General features: G+C 40.5%; 1 protein-coding gene across 1 annotated transcript; it reads right to left on the reverse strand.

The window, feature by feature from the left end:
• Nucleotides 1-3,770: 3,770 nt before the first annotated feature.
• On the reverse strand, nt 3,771-15,655 carry LOC106576450 (4-galactosyl-N-acetylglucosaminide 3-alpha-L-fucosyltransferase 9). Its single transcript, XM_045700012.2, has 2 exons — nt 15,502-15,655; nt 3,771-7,684 (listed from the first exon to the last, which is right to left on the reverse strand). The coding sequence occupies exon 2, from the start codon at nt 7,673-7,675 to the stop codon at nt 6,527-6,529; it is 1,149 nt and encodes a 382-aa protein (XP_045555968.2). The 5' UTR covers nt 7,676-7,684; nt 15,502-15,655; the 3' UTR covers nt 3,771-6,526.
• Between the last annotated feature and the right edge of the window lie 6,813 nt (nt 15,656-22,468).

Raw genomic sequence — 22,468 nt, forward strand, 5'->3', positions numbered from 1 at the left:
ACCTGTTTCAATTTGTCTGACTCATCCATGGCTATGCCCACTAAGAGAACCTGATTTTAGAAGATCAAAAATACAAAACAATAAATGATAAGAATGAAGCATTTTAAATAACTTTGGATTTAAAAAAAATGTAATTGTGAGATGATGTGTAACAAAAGAGCATTCCCACTGAGCACACTGGTTCAATCAACATTGTTTTCATGTCATTTCAATGATGTTGGTTCAACGTTGAATTGATGTCTGTGCTCAGTGGATTAGTCTCTTATTCTCTAAACTAGTTCCACCAAGTATGTTAAAAAACCAACACTGAAACTGAACATAACAACAACACCACCTCTACTGTAATTTACTATATTTGAAAACCAATATTGAATATAATTTGTCTATCACCATAATGAAATTAATAATTTTCTCTACCTTAAAAAAAGCTTGAGTTCTTCAAATGACATGACAATGAGTGAGTGTTGAGGGAATGCGTGTGTGACATTTGTTCGATAAGCAGTAGGTCAGAAAATGTCTCTCCCACTTTTTGGTAACATTCTGCTTCTGGTTTAGTCTAGTAGAGCTATGTAAGTTTGTGGGCTAGACTAGTCTAGCAATGCTGCTACAGGAACTACATAGATGTGGTCAGGTGAATCATGTCTCATCACTGAAAGCAACATTATTTGTGGACTTGTATTCAATTGCATTTCAAAGGAATGAACAGGTACACTTTATTTCAACTAAAGCTTCTCAAAATAATACATACAATATCATTATCAAAGAATAATTATTTAATCAATCTGCCAGCCTTTTATACAACAAATGCCAAGCCTATAGGAAGCCTGTGTGGAGTTTCCATCGTCTTGTGGTTGTGGCCCTGCTTCCTGTCAGAATTTATCTGTCTGCGTTCAGTATATGTCTGTGGTCTGATGTGTTGCAATTTCTTCTCACAGAACAAAAAAGGCTCATAGCCAGTTTTAGATATTCTTTAGCCTATAGCTGTGGTCTGACCTGGATAATGATCTACAGTGCATTCTGAAAGTATTCAGACCCCTTGACTTTTCCCAAAAAAATGTAACGTTACCGCCTTATTCTAAAATTGATTAAATTGTTTGTTACAAAAATATAAATGCATCATGTAAAGTGTTGGTCACATGTTTCATGAGCTGAAATAAAAGATCCCAAAAAGTTTGCTGATGTCAACGTTGTGAACAGAGTGTCCCATGGTGGCGGTGAGGTTATGTTGTGGGCAGACATAAGCTACAGACAACAAACACAGTTGAATTTCATCAATGGCAATTTGAATGCACAGAGATACCGGGACAAGATCCTGAGGCCCATTGTCATGCCATTCATCCACCGTTATCACCTCATGTTTCAGCATGACAATGCAAGGCATCATGTTGCAAGGATCTGTACACAATTCCTGGAAACTGAATATGTCTCAGTACTTCTATGACCTACATACTCAGACATGTCACCCATTGAGCATGTTTGGGATGCTCTGGATCGACGTGTTCCAGTTCTCGCCAATATCCAGAAACTTCGCAAAGCCATTGAAGGAGTGGAACAACATTCCACAGGCCACAATCAACAGCCTGATCAACTCTTTGCGAAGTCGATGTGTCGTGCTGCATGAGGCCACACCAGTGGTCACACCAGATACTGATTGGTTTTCTGATCCACGCCCCTACCATTTTTTTTTTAAGGTATCTGTATTCCCAGTCATATGAAATCCATAGATTAGGGCCTTTTTTCAAATTGACTGATTTCCTTATATGCACTGTAACTCAGTAAAATGTACATGTTTTTACAAGCATTCTACAATACTCAAGGCACATTCATTCCAGACCTTAGTTTTTAATAATCAGACAGTATTCAGTACATGACATACAGTGGGGGAAAAAAGTATTTGATCCCCTGCTGATTTTGTATGTTTGCCCACTTACAAAGAAATGATCAGTCTATAATTTTAATAGTAGGTTTATTTCAACAGTGAGCGACAGTATAACAACAAAGAAATCCAGAAAAACGCATGTCAAAAATGTTATAATAAGATTTGCATTTAAATGAGGGAAATACGTATTTGACCCCTCTCTAAAACATGACTTAGTACTTGGTGGCAAAACCCTTGTTGGCAATCACAGAGCTCAGACGTTTCTTGTAGTTGGCCACCAGGTTTGCACACATCTCAGGAGGGATTTTGTCCCACTCCTCTTTGCAGATCTTCTCCAAGTCATTAAGGTTTCGAGGCTGACATTTGGCAACTCGAACCTTCAGCTCCCTCCACAGATTTTCTATGGGATTAAGGTCTGGAGACTGGCCTGACCTTAATGTGCCACTCCTTTGTTGCCTTGGCCGTGTGTTTTGGGTCATTGTCAAGCTGGAATACCCATCCACGACCCATTTTCAATGCCTGAGGGAAGGAGGTTCTCACCCAAGATTTGACGGTACATGGCCCCGTCAAATGATGCTGTGAAGTTGTCCTGTCCCCTTAGCAGAAAAACACCCCCAAAGCATAATGTTTCCACCTCCATGTTTGACGGTAGAGATGGTGTTCTTGGGGTCATAGGCAGCATTCCTCCTCCTCCAAACACGGTGAGTTGAGTTGATGTCAAAGAGCTCCATATTGGTCTCATCTGACCACAACACTTTCACCAGTTGTCCTCTGAGTCATTCAGATGTTCATTGGCAAACTTCAGACGGGCATGTATATGTATTCTTGAGCAGGGGGACCTTGCGGGCGGTGCAGGATTTCAGTCCTTCACGGCGTAGTGTGTTACCAATTGTTTTCTTGGTGACTATGGTCCCAGCTGCCTTGAGATCATTGACAAGATCCTCCCGTGTAGTTCTGGGCTGATTCCTCACCGTTCTCATGATCATTGCAACTCCACGAGGTGAGATCTTGCATGGAGCCCCAGGCCGAGAGATATTGACAGTTCTTTTGTGTTTCTTCCATTTGCGAATAATCGCACCAAATGTTGTCACCTTCTCACCAAGCTGCTTGGCGATGGTCTTGTAGCCCATTCCAGCCTTGTGTAGGTCTACAATCTTGTCCCTGGAGAGCTCTTTGGTCTTGGTCATGTTGGAGAGTTTGGAATCTGATTGATTGATTGCTTCTGTGGACAGGTGTCTTTTTTTTACAGGTAACAAGCTGCGGTTAGGAGCACTCCCTTTAAGAGTGTGCTCCTAATCTCAGCTCGTTACCTGTATAAAAGACACCTGGGAGCCAGAAATATTTCTGATTGAGAGGGGGTCAAATACTTATTTCCCTCATTAAAATGCAAATCAATTTATAACATTTCTGACATGCGTTTTTCTGGATATTTTTGTTGTTATTCTGTCACTCACTGTTGAAATAAACCTACCATTAAAATTATAGACTGATCCTTTCTTTGTCAGTGGGCAAACGTACAAAATCAGCAGGGGATCAAATACTTTTTTCCCCCCACTGTATCTTGAAGGTCTTACAACTCTTTTCACTCTGTCGAGAGAGTCAGTGTGGAAAATTCCTCACAGCTGTACTTTTCCCTTCCCCCTTTCAAAGGATACTCAAAGGCACAGTAAGTACACAACCAATTTATCTTTCTGTCTGTGCTGTAAGGTTGTATGGTTTCCTTTTGTTTTGTGCTGGTAGGTAACATTGCAAAAACAAATATATGCAAAGGGATTGCTCTGTTTGGGCAGTGGAGTAAAGGAGTGCATATTCTGAACTGATCAAGCAGGTGTAAATTATGTGGCTGCTGTGAGGTGGTCAACATTAATAAAAATGTAAATATCCACAAAAATCTTGAACAATATTTAAAATTCATTGCATTCTCACATCAACTTCAATTCTCTCTCTAAAAAAAAAACGGTATGATGTTAATGCACAGCATTTGTACATTACATGATCTTAATATGGGTTATATTTTACATTACATGATGTTAATATGGTTAACATTTTACATTACATGATCTTAATATGGGTAATATTTTACATTACATGATGTTAACGTGGGTAACATTTTACATTACGTGATGTTAACGTGGGTAACATTTTACATTACATGACATTAATGTGGGTAACATTTTACATTGGGGTGGCAGGTAGCCTAGTGGTTAGAGCATTGGGCCAGTAACCGAAAGGTTGCTGGTTGAATCCCTGAGCTGACAAGGTAAAAAGCTGTCATTCTGCCCCTGAACAAGGCAGTTAACCTGCTGTTCCCTGGTAGGCCGTTATTGTAAATAAGAATTTGTTCTGTTGGGGCTACAGGTTAGCAATGAACCCCGAGTCGGGATTGCTAACAAGGCTGGAAATTCAAAACATCAAAAATCTAATAATTTCAATTTCTCAAACAATCAACTATTTTACACAATTTAAAAGATAAACATCTCCTTAATCTAACCACATTGTTCGATTTTCAAAGAGGCTTTACGGCAAAAGCATAAAGTTAGATTATGTTAGGACAGTACATAGCCACAAAAGTACAAACATCCATTTTCAATTCAAGGTCAGGCGTCACCAAAAGCAGAAACCAGCTAGAATTATGCACTAACCTTTGTCAATCTCCATCAGATGACACTCCTAGGACATTATGTTATACAATACATGCATTTTTTGTTCCATCAAGTTCATATTTATATCCAAAAACAGCATTTTACAGTAGCGTGAAATTCAGATTTTTTTCTTCTCTGAAATGCTTCCGGTGAACATAACAAAATTACTATTCGAAAACATTGGTAAATTATAATATTGTCATTCAAAGAATAATATATTATCATCTCGTAATTGCTACCGAATGGCCAGATCTCAAAATAACTTTACTGGGAAATCACATTTTGCAATAAACGGGGTGCTATGCTAAGAACAATAAGCTATGCTATACAGTTAGCATCATCTAATATCGATAATAACATTGTAAATATCCCCTTACCTTTGATTATCTCCATCAGAAGGCACTGCCAGGAATCGCAGGTCCAGAACAAATGTGGTTTCTTTTGACAAAGTTCATAATTTATGTCCAAATAACACCAAGTAGTTAGCGTTCATTATGCTCCCACAAAACGTGGTGGGGGGGTGTAAAATCACGCCGAAAAGCTAAAAAAAACTAGTAAATAATCTATTTACGTTCGTTCAAACATGTCAAACGTTGTTTAGCATTAATCTTTTGGTCCATTTTTAACGTTAAACATCAGTAATATTTTCACACAACCTATCCTATGTCTAGATAAACAATTATGACAAACTCACGCTTCTCAGATTTATGCGCAGGCGCAAAAAAATGAAGTGACGACATGTCAACTTCCTTGCATTCTAATTTGCTCTCTGTTTATCATAGACGCTTCAAACAACTTTATAAAGATCGTTGACATCTAGTGGAAGCCGTAGGAGTTGCGAAATGAATCCTTTCTCACTATGGTATCTATAAAACAATGACACTAAATAGTACAGTCACAAAATTCACATTTTTTTTAATCTATTTTTCACAGGTTTTTGCCTGCAATATGAGTTTTGTTATACTTACAGACACCATTCAAACTGTTTTAGAAAATTCAGAGTGTTTTCTATCCGAATGTGTTAATAATATGCATATCCTAGCTTCTGAGTTGGTGTAGGAGGCAGTTAAAAATGGGCACATATTTTTTTCAAAATTTATCAATACTGCCCCCTAGCCCCAACAGGTTAACTGACTTGCCTAGTTAAATGAAGGTTACATTTAAAAAAACATTACATGATGTTAATGTGGGCAACATTTTACATTACGTGATGTTAATGTGGGTAACATTTTACGTTACGTGATGGTAATGTGGGTAACATTTTACATTACGTGATGTTAATGTGGGTAACATTTTACATTACGTGATGTTAATGTGGGTAACATTTTACGTTACGTGATGGTAATGTGGGTAACATTTTACATTACGTGATGTTAATGTGGGTAACATTTTACATTACGTGATGTTAATGTGGGTAACATTTTACATTACGTGATGTTAATGTGGGTAACATTTTACATTACGTGATGTTAATATGGTTAACATTTTACATTACATGATGTTAATGTGGGTAACATTTTACATTACGTGATGTTAATGTGGGTAACATTTTACATTACGTGATGTTAATGTGGGTAACATTTTACATTATTAGGTAACAAGTCATATTACACGTTCCCCCCTCCTTTCTCTGTCGTGTATTGTATGGTGTGTGTGCACCCCAGGAAAAGTGGCTGTTGCATGTTCAACAGCTACTAGGGCTCCTAATATTCTAAAGGGTTGTTTTGTTTCAAGAAAGAGTGTCTTGTCCATCCCTTCAATATTTGAAGTAGAAATTGTGCACCAGTATTGGATTGTAAAACCCTGTTATATTAAATGAAGTGCCCTTTAATGTAAACCACATGGAGAATTCAATAACAGATTTTTTTTATACGAATAAAGACTTATCGTGCTAAAATGTAGCATTTTGACATGTCCCTACGTGCACTCTCTGATTTCTAGGATGCTTGTCCAGCATACAATACTCTTCACGCAGCCACATTGTTGACCACTACAAATGGGTCAATTAGCCCCAAAACCATTGATTTAGATTATGAAAAGTTTTGTATCCTTTATTTCTTTGAATGTAATCACATGAGCGACAGGCGTGCTCAAGTCCAAACCACCATCCCTGGACTTTAAAGTTCTCCCGCCAGTTGAAGTACCTCATGTATTCTTCATTATTCTGGTCGAGAAAGAGAAGCTTCTTTGCCAGCTCCTCTGTAGAGGAGAAGTCATCCACATGGATGAAAGAGTCCCTTGGGATAAATTGCTCGTAGTTGTCCCTGGATGGACCTAGAACAACGGGCACTGCTCCCAACTTCATAGCGTTGAACAGCTTCTCTGTAGCATAGTCTTTGTAGATGGAGTTTTCAAACGCCAGGTAGAATTTACAGCTCGACAGCGTCTTTGAGTAGTCTTCATTTTCTAGGTATCTACTAAAATGTCTCCCATAGGCCTCTACTTTGACATGTCTATTGAGCTCGTTGAACACCTGTACCCTCTTGTAGTTTGGGTTCCAGTTGCTCACTACCCAGCATACTAATTTGTCCTTCTTGGGCAGCTCAAAGATTTTATCTTCACTCGTTACCTCGACAAGCGACCCATATGGAATCTTGATATCAGAATCCAGTCGATAACTCGCAGTCAAATTGAACAAGTGGTCAACACCAGGGATCCTGTTTGTGTTAGCCGGTGATTCTGCATTCCACCACACCCATTTCTGGAACCATGGACGTTGTTCTTGAGGCATGTTCTTCAGGTCTCCATGGATGTCTCTATGGTGGAAGATGACACCGTGCGCCTTGCTGTAAAGGTTTTTATCCACGGTTAGGTGACAGCCTTTGATGTTGAAGTAGGCACAAGAGTCTATGTCAAAGGCCTGACCAAATGGCCACATCCAGATCAAAATGATAGTGTCTGTGTCTCCGTCATCATCAGCCTGAATGACTGTCTGGGCATGGTGTGTTTTTTGCCCTGTGTGGTTCCCTGCCATACTTACTTGAGGGCAAGGAGAACAACCAGCCTTCCACTCGTGGGATGCCTGGTCAGTAGGGCATGAAAGGAACTTGATCTGGGGTTTGTAGTAAATTAAGAATATTCCCATGAAGCACGCCATAAAAAAACAGCCAATCAGAACAGGCCGTAGAACCCCCTGGGAAGCCGGAGTGGACATACCTTGACCCTTTGAAAGAGAAAAGAGACCAATCAAAACCACTCTAGAATATCAACAACAACTAGAAAAGTATTTATGGATGTGAAATACACTATAATAATGGTAGTGACTGGTTGTAGCTGAAAAAGTAGTTATATAGAAAGATTGATTGAATGTATTTTTAGAATTTCTATTATTATATTAGAATCTTAATGTGACTCTATTACCTTACTGATTGCCTCCCCTATATCTGTCACTTTCTCAGTTTCTTTCCTGTGTCTGCATTAATGTTGTTTTGTTCCCCGTCCAGACGCTGTTCTTGGGTTTTTTTCATGTCCGTTTATCTATTAAAAACCTCTTTGGGCAGATTTGGATAGAAAACACTCTAAAGTTTCTAAAACTGTTAAAATAATGTCTGTGAGTATAACAGAACTGATATGGCAGGCGAAACCCCGAGGACAAATCATTCCCCCCCAAAACAAATTCAGCCTTCCACTGTTTCCAGTGGCTGTCATGTTTATTAGGAGGCTAAATCCTCCCAGATTGCAGTTCCTAGGGCTTCCACTAGATGTCAACAGTCTTTAGAAAGAGTTTCAGGCTTGTTTTTGGAAAAATGAACTAGAATTTGTAGTTTTTCTAAGTGGCTCCCATTTTGGCTGTATTGTTTCCATGTGCGTGGATGAGAGCTATTCTTTGTTGTTTATCTCCGGTAAAGTCAATAACGATTCTTCGTCTTAAATTTTATTGTTTATTTACGTATTAGGGTACTTGAGGTTTGATTATAAACGTTGTTTGACTTGTTTGGAGAAGTTTATTGGTAACTTTTGGGATTCATTGTGTATGCATTTTGAAGGAAGGAAACCAGTGGATTATTGAATGAAGCGAGCCAGCTAAACTGAGTATTTGGGGATATAAAGAAGGACTTTATCGAAAAAGGACCATTTGTGATGTAGCTAGGACCTTTTGAAGTGCCAACAGAAGATGATCTTCAAAGGTAAGGCATTTATTATATCGCTATTTCTGACTTTCGTGGCGCACCTGCCTGGTTGAAAAATGTTTTTCATGCTTTTGTATGCGGGGCGCTGTCCTCAGATAATCGCATGGTGTGCTTTCGCCGTAAAGCCTTTTTGAAATCTGACACAGCGGCTGGATTAACAAGAAGTTAAGCTTTATTTTGATGTATGATGTATTTCCATGAATGTTAAATATTTCTGTTTCTGTAATTTGAATTTGGCGCTCTGCAATTTCACCGGATGTTGTCGAGGTGGGTCGCTAGCGGAACGCCTGCGCCAGAAAGGTTAAATCTTCACTCCCTGTACTTGCTTCTCGTCTCCCAGCGTCTGTCCTCACACTAAACTATCTATATCGAAACTAATTTCCCACATATAATAATAGAGTTAGCCTAAAGACAAGATTAAATTGACAATAGACTGATGGGTGAGAATATTATCAATTGTTAAATTGTATATGAAGAATCCAATGAACAGTTGCAGCTTGGAATTGACACAGAGGCAGGTAAACGGTGTGCCAAAAAGTTACTTTTTCAAATTGTCCTACAAATCACAAGCTGGTAAGACGTTTTGATGTCTATATAGTGTCAGAAAGAGCAGATTATGAAATTCCAAATCACTTATCCTTGCCACACAACTAAAAAAAATGACCCCTTGAGCTACTATATATTTGAAGATATAACTTTTTTTTTATATCTTCTTTTTTTGAAGATATAACTTAATGGGAAAGGGGGATACCTACAACGGAATGACTCAACTGAAATGTGTCTTCTGCATTTAACCCAACAACTCTGAATTACAGTGATCCCATCCATCCACTCCCCACGTGAACTCAACACTCAAAGAACAGTAATATATTTAAATAGAAAATATGCCATTCTGTTCTTTTGAAATGCATTTTCTTAAATTCATGATGCTCATTAAGACCTGTCTTTAACAAATTAATTATCTTTGTGACAGTGTTTATTTAATTGATTTTAACACTTGAATTGTGTTTTTTTTTCAATTGCACATATTGTTACATAAACAAATGAAAATGCTATTGTGTCCTTTTCATATACATTTTCTGTCATATTCTAATGTTATCTAAGACCTTCATAAACACAATTAAATGATAGGATATATTAAATGTATTCATTAGACTGTTATAATGTTGACTTTCAAAGGATGGCCAAAGGGGGTCCAAGGAGGCCAGGCTTTTCTAGCGTTAAGCGCTAGAGCTGGTGACATATGAATTAATTTCAGCAAGCACATTAACTATCTTATATGACAATACACCAGGGAACAAAGAATGTAAAATGCATCACTAGTGAAACTAAGGCTAACATCAGGTGTCGTTCAGTGCTGTTGATAAGTTCAGCATTCATGAGGACAGTCTGATTATCTTGTATGACGATGTATACAGTATGTACAGCAAACACAGTGTACACCAGGGATGGACAACTGCAGTCCTCAGGGGCCTGATGATTGGTGGCACAATTTTGCCCCAGCACTAGCTGACACACACCTGACTCTAATCTACTACGCTATATGGAATTGTTTTAAGAAGGTCATACCAAGGATCATTTAGCTATATAATTTAGAATTTGATTTAGAAGACCTCTTGAAGTATAAAAAAATATATAAAAATATATATTTAAAAAATTGTCTTACTGCTATTAGCCCATACAAACGTGTTGAATAACAGATTCACTAAGTGGAAGAGAGAGTCCCGAAAAAACCCAAAGGAAGTGTTCTGAAGTATATAAGAAAGATCGTAAATGTATTTTTTTTTCATGGTTTTAACCCCTTATTCTTGGAACAAAACAGTCTCCATACACAGTGCCTTCGGAAAGTATTCAGACCCCTTGACTTTTTCCACATTTTGTTACATTACAGCCTTATTCTAAAATTCAAACATTTTTTTTATCAATCTACACACAATATCCCATAATGACAAAGCAAAAACAGCTTTTTATAAATTGTTGCTAATTTATAAAAAAAAAACAACAACTGAAATATCATATTTACGTAAGTACCCTTTAATCAGTACTTTTTTTAAGCACCTTTGGCAGCGATGACAGCGTAGAGTCTTGGGCATGACGCTACAAGCTTGGCACACCTGTATTTGGGGAGTTGCTCCCATTCTTCTCTGAAGATCCTTTCAAGCTCTGTCAGGTTGGATGGGGAACGTTGCTGCACAGCTATTTTCAGGTCTCTCCAGAGATGTTCGATCGGATTCAAGTCCGGGCTCTGGCTGGGCCACTCAAGGACATTCAGAGACTTGTCCCGAAGCCACTCCTGCATTGTCTTGGCTGTGTGCTTTGGGTTGTTGTCCTCCTGAGTGCTCTGGAGCAGGTTTTCATCCAGGATCTCTCTGTACTTTGCTCTGTTCATCTTTCCCCAAATCCTGACTAGTCTCCCAGTCCCTGCCTCTGAAAAAACATCTCCACAGCATGATGCTGCCACCAGACGTGACACTTGACATTCAGCCTAAGAGTTCAATCTTGTTTTCATCAGACCATAGAATCTTGTTTCTCATGGTCTGAGAGTCCTTCGGTGCCTTTAGGCAAACTCCAAGTGGGTTGTCATGTACATTTTACTGAGGAGTGGCTTTCATCTGGCCACTCTACCAGAAAGGCCTGATTGGTGGAGTGCTGCAGAGATGGTTGTCCTCCTGGAGCTGGCCGCCTGGTCAAACTGACCGGGCGGCCAGCTCCAGGAAAAGTCTTGGTGGTTCCAAACATTTTCAATTTAAGAATGATGGAGGCCACTGTGTTTTTGGGGACCTTCAATGCTTCAGAAATGTTTTGGTACCCTTGCCCAGATCTGTGCCTTGACACAATCCTGTCTCTGAGCTCTACGGACAATTCCTCCGACCTCATGGCTTGGTTTTTGCTCTGACATGCACTGTCAACTGTGGGACATTATATAGACAGATGTGTACCTTTCCAAATCATGTTCAATCAATTGACTTTACCACCGGTGAACTCCAATGAAGTTGTAGTGTAATGTGTACACTGGGAGTTGGAAAGCAAGTACAGGGAGTGCAAAGGTAATAATAAATAGTCCGTAGTACAAAACAAGAAACACGAAAAGCGTACAGACATGAAACGGTGTCAATAACACCTGAGGAAAGCACCAAAGGGAGTGACCGATATAGGGGAGGTAATCAGGAAGGTGATGGAGTCCAGGCGAGTCTCATGCCTTATGATTAATGATACATGGTGTGATCATAACAACATACCGGAACTCAAGTCCTTTTGTTCACCTGTCCTAGAATTTCTTACAATCAAATGCAGACCGCCTTATCTACCAAGAGAATTCTCTTCGATTATAATCACAGTTGTGTATATCCCCCAAGCAGACACATCAACGGCACTGAAAGAACTTCATTGGACTCTATGTAAACTGGAAACCATATATCCTAAGGCTGCATTTATTGTAACTGGGGATTTTAACAAGGCTAATCTGAAAACAAGGCTCCCTATATTTTATCAGCATATCGAATGCGCGACCCGGGCTGGCAAAACCCTGGATCATTGTCATTCTAACTTCCGCGACGCATACAAAGCCCTCCCCTGCCCTCCTTTCAGAAAATCTGACCACGACTCCATTTTGTTGCTCCCAGCCTATAGACAGAAACTAAAACAGGAAATGCCCGTGCTCAGGTCTGTTCAACGCTGGTCCGACCAATCGGATTCCACGCTTCAAGATTGCTTCGATCACGTGGACTGGGATATGTTCCGAATACATAGGACAATAACATTGATGAATACGCTGATTCGGTGAGCGAGTTTATTAGCAAATGCGTCGGTGATGTTGTACCCACAGCGACTATTTAAACTTCCCCAACCAGAAACCGTAGATTGATGCCAGCATTTGCGCAAAACTGAAAGCGCGAACCACTGCTTTCAATCAGGGCAAGGCGACCGGAAACATGACCAAATACAAATAGTGTAGCGATTCCCTCCGCAAGGCAATCAAACAAGCTAAGCGTCAGTATAGAGACAAAGTAGAGTCACAATTCAACGGCTTAGACACGAGAGGTATGTGGCAGGGTCTACAGTCAATCACGGACTACAAAAAGAAAACCAGCCCCGTCGCGGACCACGATGTCTTGCTCCCAGACAAACTAAACAACTTCTTTGCTCGCTTTGAGGACAATACAGTGCCACCGACACGGCTCGCTACCAAAACCTGCGGGCTCTCTTTCACTGCAGCCAACTTGAGGAAAACATTTAAATGTGTTATCCCTCGCAAGGCTGACGGCCCAGACGACATCCCTAGCCGCGTCTTCAGAGCATGCGCAGACCAGCTGGCTGGTGTGTTTACGGACATCAATCAATCCTTATCCCAGTCTGCTGTTCCAACGTGCTTCAAGAGGGCCACCATTGTTCCTGTTCCCAAGAAAGCTAAGGTAACTGAGCTAAATGACTATCGCCCCGTAGCACTCACTTCCCGTCATCATGAAGTGCTTTGAGAGACTAGTCAAGGACCATATCGCCTCCACCCTACCTGACACCCTAGACTCACTCCAATTTGCTTACCTCCCAGATAGGTCCACAGACGACGCAATCGCAGTCACACTGCACACTGCCCTAACCCATCTGGACAAGAGGAATACCTATGTAAGAATGCTGTTCATCGACTACAGCTCAGCATTTAACACCATAGTACCCTCCAAACTCGTCATTAAGCTTGAGACCCTGGGTCTCGACCCCGCCCTGTGCAACTGGGTCCTGGACTTCCTGACGGGCCGCTCCTAGGTGGTGAGGGTAGGAAACAACATCCTCACCCCGCTGATCCTCAACACTGGGGCCCCACAAGGGTGCGCTCTCAGCCCTCTCATGTACTCCCTGTTCACCCATGACTGCGTGGCAATGCACGCCTCCAACTCAATCATCAAGTTTGCAGACGACACTACAGTGGTAGGCTTAATTACCAACAACGACGACACGGCCTACAGGGAGGAGGTGAGGGCCCTTGGAGTGTGGTGTCAGGAAAATAACCTCACACACAATGTCAACAAAACAAAGGAGATGATCGTGGACTTCAGGAAACAGCAGAGGGAGCAGTCCCCTATCCACGTCGACCAGACAGTAGTGGAGACAGTAGTGGAGAAGTTTTAAGTTCCTCGGCGTACACATCACGGACAAACTGAAATGGTCCACCCACACAAACAGCGTGGTGAAGAAGGCACAGCAGCGCCTCTTCAACTTCAGGAGGCTGAAGAAATTCGGCTTGTCACCAAAAACACTCACAAACTTTTACAGATGCACAATCGAGAGCATCCTGTCGGGCTGTATCACCACCTGGTACGGCAACTGCTCCGCCCACAACCGTAAGGCTCTCCAGAGGGTAGTGAGGTCTGCACAACGCATCACCGGGGGCAAACTCCCTGCCCTCCAGGACACCTACACCACCCGATGTCACCCGAAGGCCAAAAAGATCATCAAGGACAACAACCACCCGAGCCACTGCCTGTTCACCCCGCTATCATCCAGAAGGTGAGGTCAGTACAGGTGCATCAAAGCTGGGACCGAGAGACTGAAAAACAGCTTCTATCTCAAGGCCATCAGACTGTTAAACAGCCATCCCTAACATTGAGTGGCTGCCAACATACGGACTCATCTCTAGCCACTTTAATAATGAAAAATTGGATGTAATAAATGTATCACTTGCCACTTTAAACAATGCCACTTTATATAATGTTTACATACCCTACATTACTCATCTCATATGTCTATACTGTACGCTATACCATCTACTGCACCTTGCCTATGTTGTTCGGCCATCGCTCATCCATATATTTTTATGTACATATTCTTATTCATTCCTTTACACTTCTGTGAGTATAAGGTAGTTGTTGTGAAATTGTTAGATTACTTGTTAGATATTACTGCATGGTCGGAACTAGAAGCACAAGCATTTCACTACACTTGCATTAACATCTGCTAACCATGTGTATGTGACAAATAACATTTGATTTGATTTGAGGCGCAGGTGTGCGTAATGATGGTGACAGGTGTGTGTAATAATGTGTAAACCGGACGACAACGAGCGCCAGAGAAGAGGAGCAGGAGTAGATGTGTCAGTACCCCCTCCCTAACGCACGGCTCTTGCTGGTCGATCCTGAGGAACAGGAGCGGGACGATCGCTTCTGCTGAGGCACAGAAACCAGTCAAACCAGCTGAGGCATGGGAGTATTGTGAGATGGCATGAGGTATTGTGTGTAGATTGATGAGGAAAACATTTATTTAATCCATTTTAGAATAAGGCTTAAGTTAATGTACTTTTGTATATTTCTAGATTTGCTCTTGAGTGCTTTATTGGGAGTTACTATGTGTGATCCGTCTGCAATGTTCCCGAAGTGTATTGTCCAGTTTTTCTTTTTTACAAGTATTTTATAATATCGCCCCTCTTTTGGAACAAAGTATACTTGTGCTACCCTGTGAATACGCCAAGTGCATGTTCAGCAATGTCTCAAACAATGTCTTGGACAAGACCAAACCATACAACCATGTTATCACATAAAACTCATATCATAGTCTAAAATTCTACCAATCATTAACTAGGACTCATGCCTCATTAACTTCCTATTCCTTAGCCTTGTCACAAAAATATCTCTGGTCACTTATTAAACTATATCATAATATGGCAAAGTCATCATTAATCAAAGAATACTCAAATAAAATGACAAATTAACATAAGAAATAGTACAAGATTCCGTATGATTTTTATGATTACTCACAATGCTCTTATTTAGAGTAACAGTTATACATAACCAGTCGAAACGTTGTCATTACTTCAATTATAATAAATAGTTCCTCCTTTGAGCCAAGTTATCAAACTTACCTTGGTATCCACAATGCCAGGAGAAGATGAAGTATTGTATCACACTGTCTACATATACCATCCAGGTGTAGAGATCACTGAGTGACTGAGTGACGCCTCAAAACGCCTTGTGCCGAGCTACTCTCGGAGACGGCAGGTCAGGTAAAAAGGTGTGGCTGCTATTTTTGTTTTCTCTTCACCTGGTTGTCTGATGCAGGCAGGAAGTTTATCAAAGTATGATTGTACTTTTATCATAGTTATTAAGACCTAACTCCACATTCAAAAAGTGAACTTGGAGCATAGTTTATTCTCTCTAATTATGTCTAATAATTTTTTATTATGGACATATCGAAGTAACTTTTTAGTTCACTTTCCATTTGAAAAACAACCTATGCTAATTTTACGTTGGATAGTGAACCTGCCAAAAGCTAGACACACCATCAACTCCATGGTCATACCCCTATGGTTAAAATCGGTTTGATGAGATCTTGACCTGATAGAACAAGAATAAGAAAAGTATTTTTATTTTTTTATTTCCAAGTGACCTTACCTGTTTCAATTTGTCTGACTCATCCATGGCTATGCCCACTAAGAGAACCTGATTTTAGAAGATCAAAAATACAAAACAATAAATGATAAGAATGAAGCATTTTAAATAACTTTGGATTTAAAAAAAATGTAATTGTGAGATGATGTGTAACAAAAGAGCATTCCCACTGAGCACACTGGTTCAATCAACATTGTTTTCATGTCATTTCAATGATGTTGGTTCAACGTTGAATTGATGTCTGTGCTCAGTGGATTAGTCTCTTATTCTCTAAACTAGTTCCACCAAGTATGTTAAAAAACCAACACTGAAACTGAACATAACAACAACACCACCTCTACTGTAATTTACTATATTTGAAAACCAATATTGAATATAATTTGTCTATCACCATAATGAAATTAATAATTTTCTCTACCTTAAAAAAAGCTTGAGTTCTTCAAATGACATGACAATGAGTGAGTGTTGAGGGAATGCGTGTGTGACATTTGTTCGATAAGCAGTAGGTCAGAAAATGTCTCTCCCACTTTTTGGTAACATTCTGCTTCTGGTTTAGTCTAGTAGAGCTATGTAAGTTTGTGGGCTAGACTAGTCTAGCAATGCTGCTACAGGAACTACATAGATGTGGTCAGGTGAATCATGTCTCATCACTGAAAGCAACATTATTTGTGGACTTGTATTCAATTGCATTTCAAAGGAATGAACAGGTACACTTTATTTCAACTAAAGCTTCTCAAAATAATACATACAATATCATTATCAAAGAATAATTATTTAATCAATCTGCCAGCCTTTTATACAACAAATGCCAAGCCTATAGGAAGCCTGTGTGGAGTTTCCATCGTCTTGTGGTTGTGGCCCTGCTTCCTGTCAGAATTTATCTGTCTGCGTTCAGTATATGTCTGTGGTCTGATGTGTTGCAATTTCTTCTCACAGAACAAAAAAGGCTCATAGCCAGTTTTAGATATTCTTTAGCCTATAGCTGTGGTCTGACCTGGATAATGATCTACAGTGCATTCTGAAAGTATTCAGACCCCTTGACTTTTTCTACATTTTGTTACATTACAGCCTTTTTCTAAAATGTGTTTTTTTCCCCTCATCAATCTACACACATACCCCATAATGATAAAGCAAAAGCAGGTTTTAGACATTTTTGCAACTATGATTTTTCAGTAAAAACATATTTACATAAGTTTTCAGACCCTTTACTTAGGACTTTGTTGAAGCACCTTTGGCAGTGATTACAGCCTTGAGTATTCTTGGGTATGATGCTTCAAGCTTGGCACACCTGTATTTGGGGAGTTTTTCCCATTCCTCTCGGCAGATCCTCTCAAGATTTTTCAGATTGGATGGAGAGCGTTGCTACACAGCTGTTTTTAGGTCTCTCCAGAGATGTTCGATTGGATTCAAGTCCGGGCTCTGGCTGGGCCACTCAAGGACATTCCTGTGTTGTCTTGGCTGTGTGCTTAGGGTTGTTGTCCTGTTGGAAGGTGAACCTTCGCCCCAGTCTGAGGTCCTGAGCGCTCTGGAGCAGGTTTTCACCAAGGATCTCTCTGTACTTTGTGTCGTTCATCTTTGCCTCATCCTGACTAATCTCCCAGTCCCTGCTGCTGAAAATCATCCCCACAGCATGATGCTGCCACCACCATGCTTCACCGTAGGGATGGTGCCAGGTTTCCTCTTGACGCAACGCTTGGCATTCAGGCCAAAGAGTTCAATCTTGGTTTCATCAGACCAGAGAATCTTGTTTCTCATGTTCTGAGAATCATTAGGAGCCTTTTGGCAATCTCCAAGCGGAATGTGTTGAAAAAGTCAAGGGGTCTGAATACTTTCCGAAGGCACTGTATAAAAAAATATGAATGCAACATGCAAAGAGTTTCATGAGCTGTTTCATGAGCTGAAATAAGATGTAAAACAGAACTGAAAATGCTGCACACTGCTGATCATGCTCCCAGGTGATATTTATTTACCACGTTTCGACCCTTAGGTCTTCATCAGACAGTAAAAGATCCCAAAAAGTTTGCTGATGTCAACGTTGTGAACAGAGTGTCCCATGGTGGCGGTGAGGTTATGTTGTGGGCAGGCATAAGCTACAGACAACAAACACAGTTGAATTTTATCAATGGCAATTTGAATGCACAGAGATACCGGGACAAGATCCTGAGGCCCATTGTCGTGACATTTATCTACCGTTATCACCTCATGTTTCAGCATGACAATGCAAGGGATCATGTTGCAAGGATCTGTACACAATTTCTGGAAACTGAAAATGTCTCAGTACTTCTATGACCTACATACTCACCAGACATGTCACCCATTGAGCATGTTTGGGATGCTCTGGATTGACGTGTTCCAGTTCTCACCAATATCCAGCAACTTCGCAAAGCCATTGAAGGAGTGGGACAACATTCCATTCAGAACATGACATATCTTTAAGGTCTTACAACTCTTTTCATTGTGTGGAAAATTCCTCATAACTGTACTTTTCCCCTCCCCCTTTCAAAGGATACTCAAAGGCACAGTAAGTACACAACCAATTTATCTTTCTGTCTGTGCTGTAAGGTTGTATGGTTTCCTTTTGTTTTGTGCTGGTAGGTAAACAATGCAAAAACAAATATATGCAAAGGGATGATCTGTTTGGGCCATTGTAGTTTTTCTGCGGGTCAAATCTCCGATATGGGGAGTGGAGTAAATGAGTGCATATTCTGAACTGATCAAGCAAGTGGAAATGATGTGGCTGCTGTGAGGTGTTCAACATTAATACAAATATCCACAAATCTTTAACAATATTTAAAATTCATTGCATTCTCACATCAATTGCAATTCTCTCAAAAAATGAAAACAGTATAATGTTCATGGACAGCACTTGTACATTACGTGATGTTAATGTGGGTAACATTTTACATTACATGATGTTAATGTGGGTAACATTTTACATTACATGATGTTAATGTGGGTAACATTTCACATTACATGATGTTAATGTGGGTAACATTTTACATTACGTGATGTTAATGTGGGTAACATTTCACATTACATGATGTTAATGTGGGTAACATTTTACATTATGTGATGTTAATGTGGGTAACATTTTACATTACATTTTTTTATATTTTAGTCATTTTAGCAGACACTCTTATCCAGAGCGACTTACAGTAGTGAATGCATACATTTCATACATTTTTTTCTCCGTACTGGTCCCCCTGTGGGAATCAAACCCACAACCCTGGCGTTGCAAACGCCATGCTCTACCAACTGAGCCACACGTTACATTACGTGATGTTAATGTGGGTAACATTTTACATTACGTGATGTTAATGTGGGTAACATTTTACATTACGTGATGTTAATGTGGGTAACATTTTACATTACGTGATGTTAATGTGGGTAACATTTTACATTACGTGATGTTAATGTGGGTAACATTTTACATTACGTGATGTTAATGTGGGTAACATTTTACATTATTAGGTAACAAGTCATATTACACGTTCCCCCCTCCTTTCTCTGTCGTGTATTGTATTTATTTTTTCTTTATTTAACTAGGCAAGTCAGTTAAGAACAAATTCTTACTTTCAATGATGGCCTAGGAACAGTGGGTTAACTGCCTTGTTCAGGGGCAGAATGACAGATTTTTATCTTGTCAGCTCGCGGGTTTGATCTGCAACCTTTCAGTTACTAGTCCAACACTCTAACCACTAGGCTACCTGCCGCCCCAGATGCTCCTTTAAATAAATATTGAGGGTCTTATTTTGGTGACATGATGATCGAAGCTTGGCTGCCATTTGACAAATAAAATCATTCTCAAACTTTGGTCCATAATAATCTCATCATGTAGTAGACTATACCCGCACTGTCTACAAGCTGTTGACTAGAGTGCACCTGCCAATAGAGTGGGCACTATTGTTATACCTACGCACCATTTTATGTGACAAAACCATCAATTGGCCTAAAGTTGAAAATAGAAATGGAAATCCATTTAACTTGTATTTTTTATTCGGTTTATGGGAATTTAACAGCAAAAGTCATTTGTATGTGCACTATGTATTTACACACAGACTTTAATATGCAACATGTCAATTTGATGGAAACAACTCTGATGGGAAAATGCCTATATTGTATTTCTGCAGATTTTAGAATATTCGCATGGAAATCTGTCCGCGTGCTCCTAGATCTTAGTGCCGCTTTTGATACCATCGATCACCACATTCTTTTGGAGAGATTGGAAACCCAAATTGGTCTACATGGACAAGTTCTGGCCTGGTTTAGATCTTATCTGTCGGAAAGATATCAGTTTGTCTCTGTGAATGGTTTGTCCTCTGACAAATCAATTGTAAATTTCGGTGTTCCTCAAGGTTCCGTTTTAGGACCACTATTGTTTTCACTATATATTTTACCTCTTGGGGATGTCATTCGAAAACATAATGTTAAATTTCACTGCTATGCAGACGACACACAGCTGTACATTTCAATGAAACATGGTGAAGCCCCAAAATTGCCCTCGCTAGAAGCCTGTGTTTCAGACATAAAGAAGTGGATGGCTGCAAACTTTCTACTTTTAAACTCGGACAAAACAGAGATGCTTGTTCTAGGTCCCAAGAAACAAAGAGATCTTCTGTTGAATCTGACAATTAATCTGGATGGTTGTACAGTCGTCTCAAATAAAACTGTGAAGGACCTCGGCGTTACTCTGGACCCTGATCTCTCTTTTGAAGAACATATCAAGACTGTTTCAAGGACAGCTTTTTTCCATCTACGTAACATTGCAAAAATCAGAAATTTTCTGTCCAAAAATGACGCAGAAAAATTAATCCATGCTTTTGTTACTTCTAGGCTGGACTACTGCAATGCTCTACTTTCCGGCTACCCGGATAAAGCACTAAATAAACTTCAGTTAGTGCTAAATACGGCTGCTAGAATCCTGACTAGAACCAAAAAATTTGATCATATTACTCCAGTGTTAGCCTCCCTACACTGGCTTCCTGTTAAGGCAAGGGCTGATTTCAAGGTTTTACTGCTAACCTACAAAGCATTACATGGGCTTGCTCCTACCTATCTTTCCGATTTGGTCCTGCCGTACATACCTACACGTACGCTACGGTCACAAGACGCAGGCCTCCTAATTGTCCCTAGAATTTCTAAGCAAACGGCTGGAGGTAGGGCTTTCTCCTATAGAGCTCCATTTTTATGGAATGGTCTGCCTACCAATGTGAGAGACGCAGACTCAGTCTCAACCTTTAAGTCTTTACTGAAGACTTATCTCTTCAGTAGGTCCTATGATTAAGTATAGTCTGGCCCAGGAGTGTGAAGGTGAACGGAAAGGCTGGAGCAACGAACCGCCCTTGCTGTCTCTGCCTTGCCGGTTCCCCTCTTTCCACTGGGATTCTCTGCCTCTAACCCTTTTACAGAGGCTGAGTCACTGGCCTACTGGTGTTCTTCCATGCCGTCCATGGGAGGGGTGCGTCACTTGAGTGGGTTGAGTCACTGACGTGGTCTTCCTGTCTGGGTTGGCGCCCCCCCCCCCCCCCCCCCCTTGGGTTGTGCCATGGCGGAGATCGTTGTGGGCTATACTCGGCCTTGTCTTAGGACGGTAAGTTGGTGGTTGGAGACATCCCTCTAGTGGTGTGGGGGCTGTGCTTTGGCAAAGTGGGTGGGGTTATATCCTGCCTGTTTGGCCCTGTCCGGGGGTATCATCGGATGGGGCCACAGTGTCTTCTGATCCCTCCTGTCTCAGCCTCCAGTATTTATGCTGCAGTAGTTTATGTGTCGGGGGGCTAGGGTCAGTCTGTTACATCTGGAGTATTTCTCTTGTCTTATCCGGTGTCCTGTGTGTATTTAAATATGCTCTCTCTAATTCTCTCTTTCTCTCTTTCTGTCTTTCTCTCGGAGGACCTGAGCCCTAGGACCATGCCTCAGGACTACCTGGTATGATGACTCCTTGCTGTCCCCAGTCCACCTGGCCGTGCTGCTGCTCCAGTTTCAACTGTTCTGCCTGCGGCTATGGAACCCTGACCTGTTCACCGGACGTGCTTGTTGCACCCTCGACAACTACTATGATTATTATTATTTGACCATGCTGGTCATTTATGAACATTTTAACATTTTAACATTTTGACCATGTTCTGTTATAATATCCACCCTGCACAGCCAGAAGAGGACTGGCCACCCCTCATAGCCTGGTTCCTCTCTAGGTTTCTTCCTAGGTTTTTGGCCTTTCTAGGGAGTTTTTCCTAGGGAGTTTTTCCTAGCCACCGTGCTTCTTTCACATGCTTTGCTTGCTGTTTGGGGTTTTAGGCTGGGTTTCTGTACAGCACTTTGAGAATATCAGCTGATGTACGAAGGGCTATATAAAAATAAATTTGATTTGATTTGATTTGAATTGGATGGAAACCTAGTGTCAGGTTCTTATTTTTCAGAGTAAATAATCCAGGGACACTAGAG

Source organism: Salmo salar, chromosome 17, assembly GCF_965601325.2.
Source record: "Salmo salar chromosome 17, fSalSal1, whole genome shotgun sequence".
Taxonomy (NCBI): Eukaryota; Metazoa; Chordata; class Actinopteri; order Salmoniformes; family Salmonidae; genus Salmo; species Salmo salar.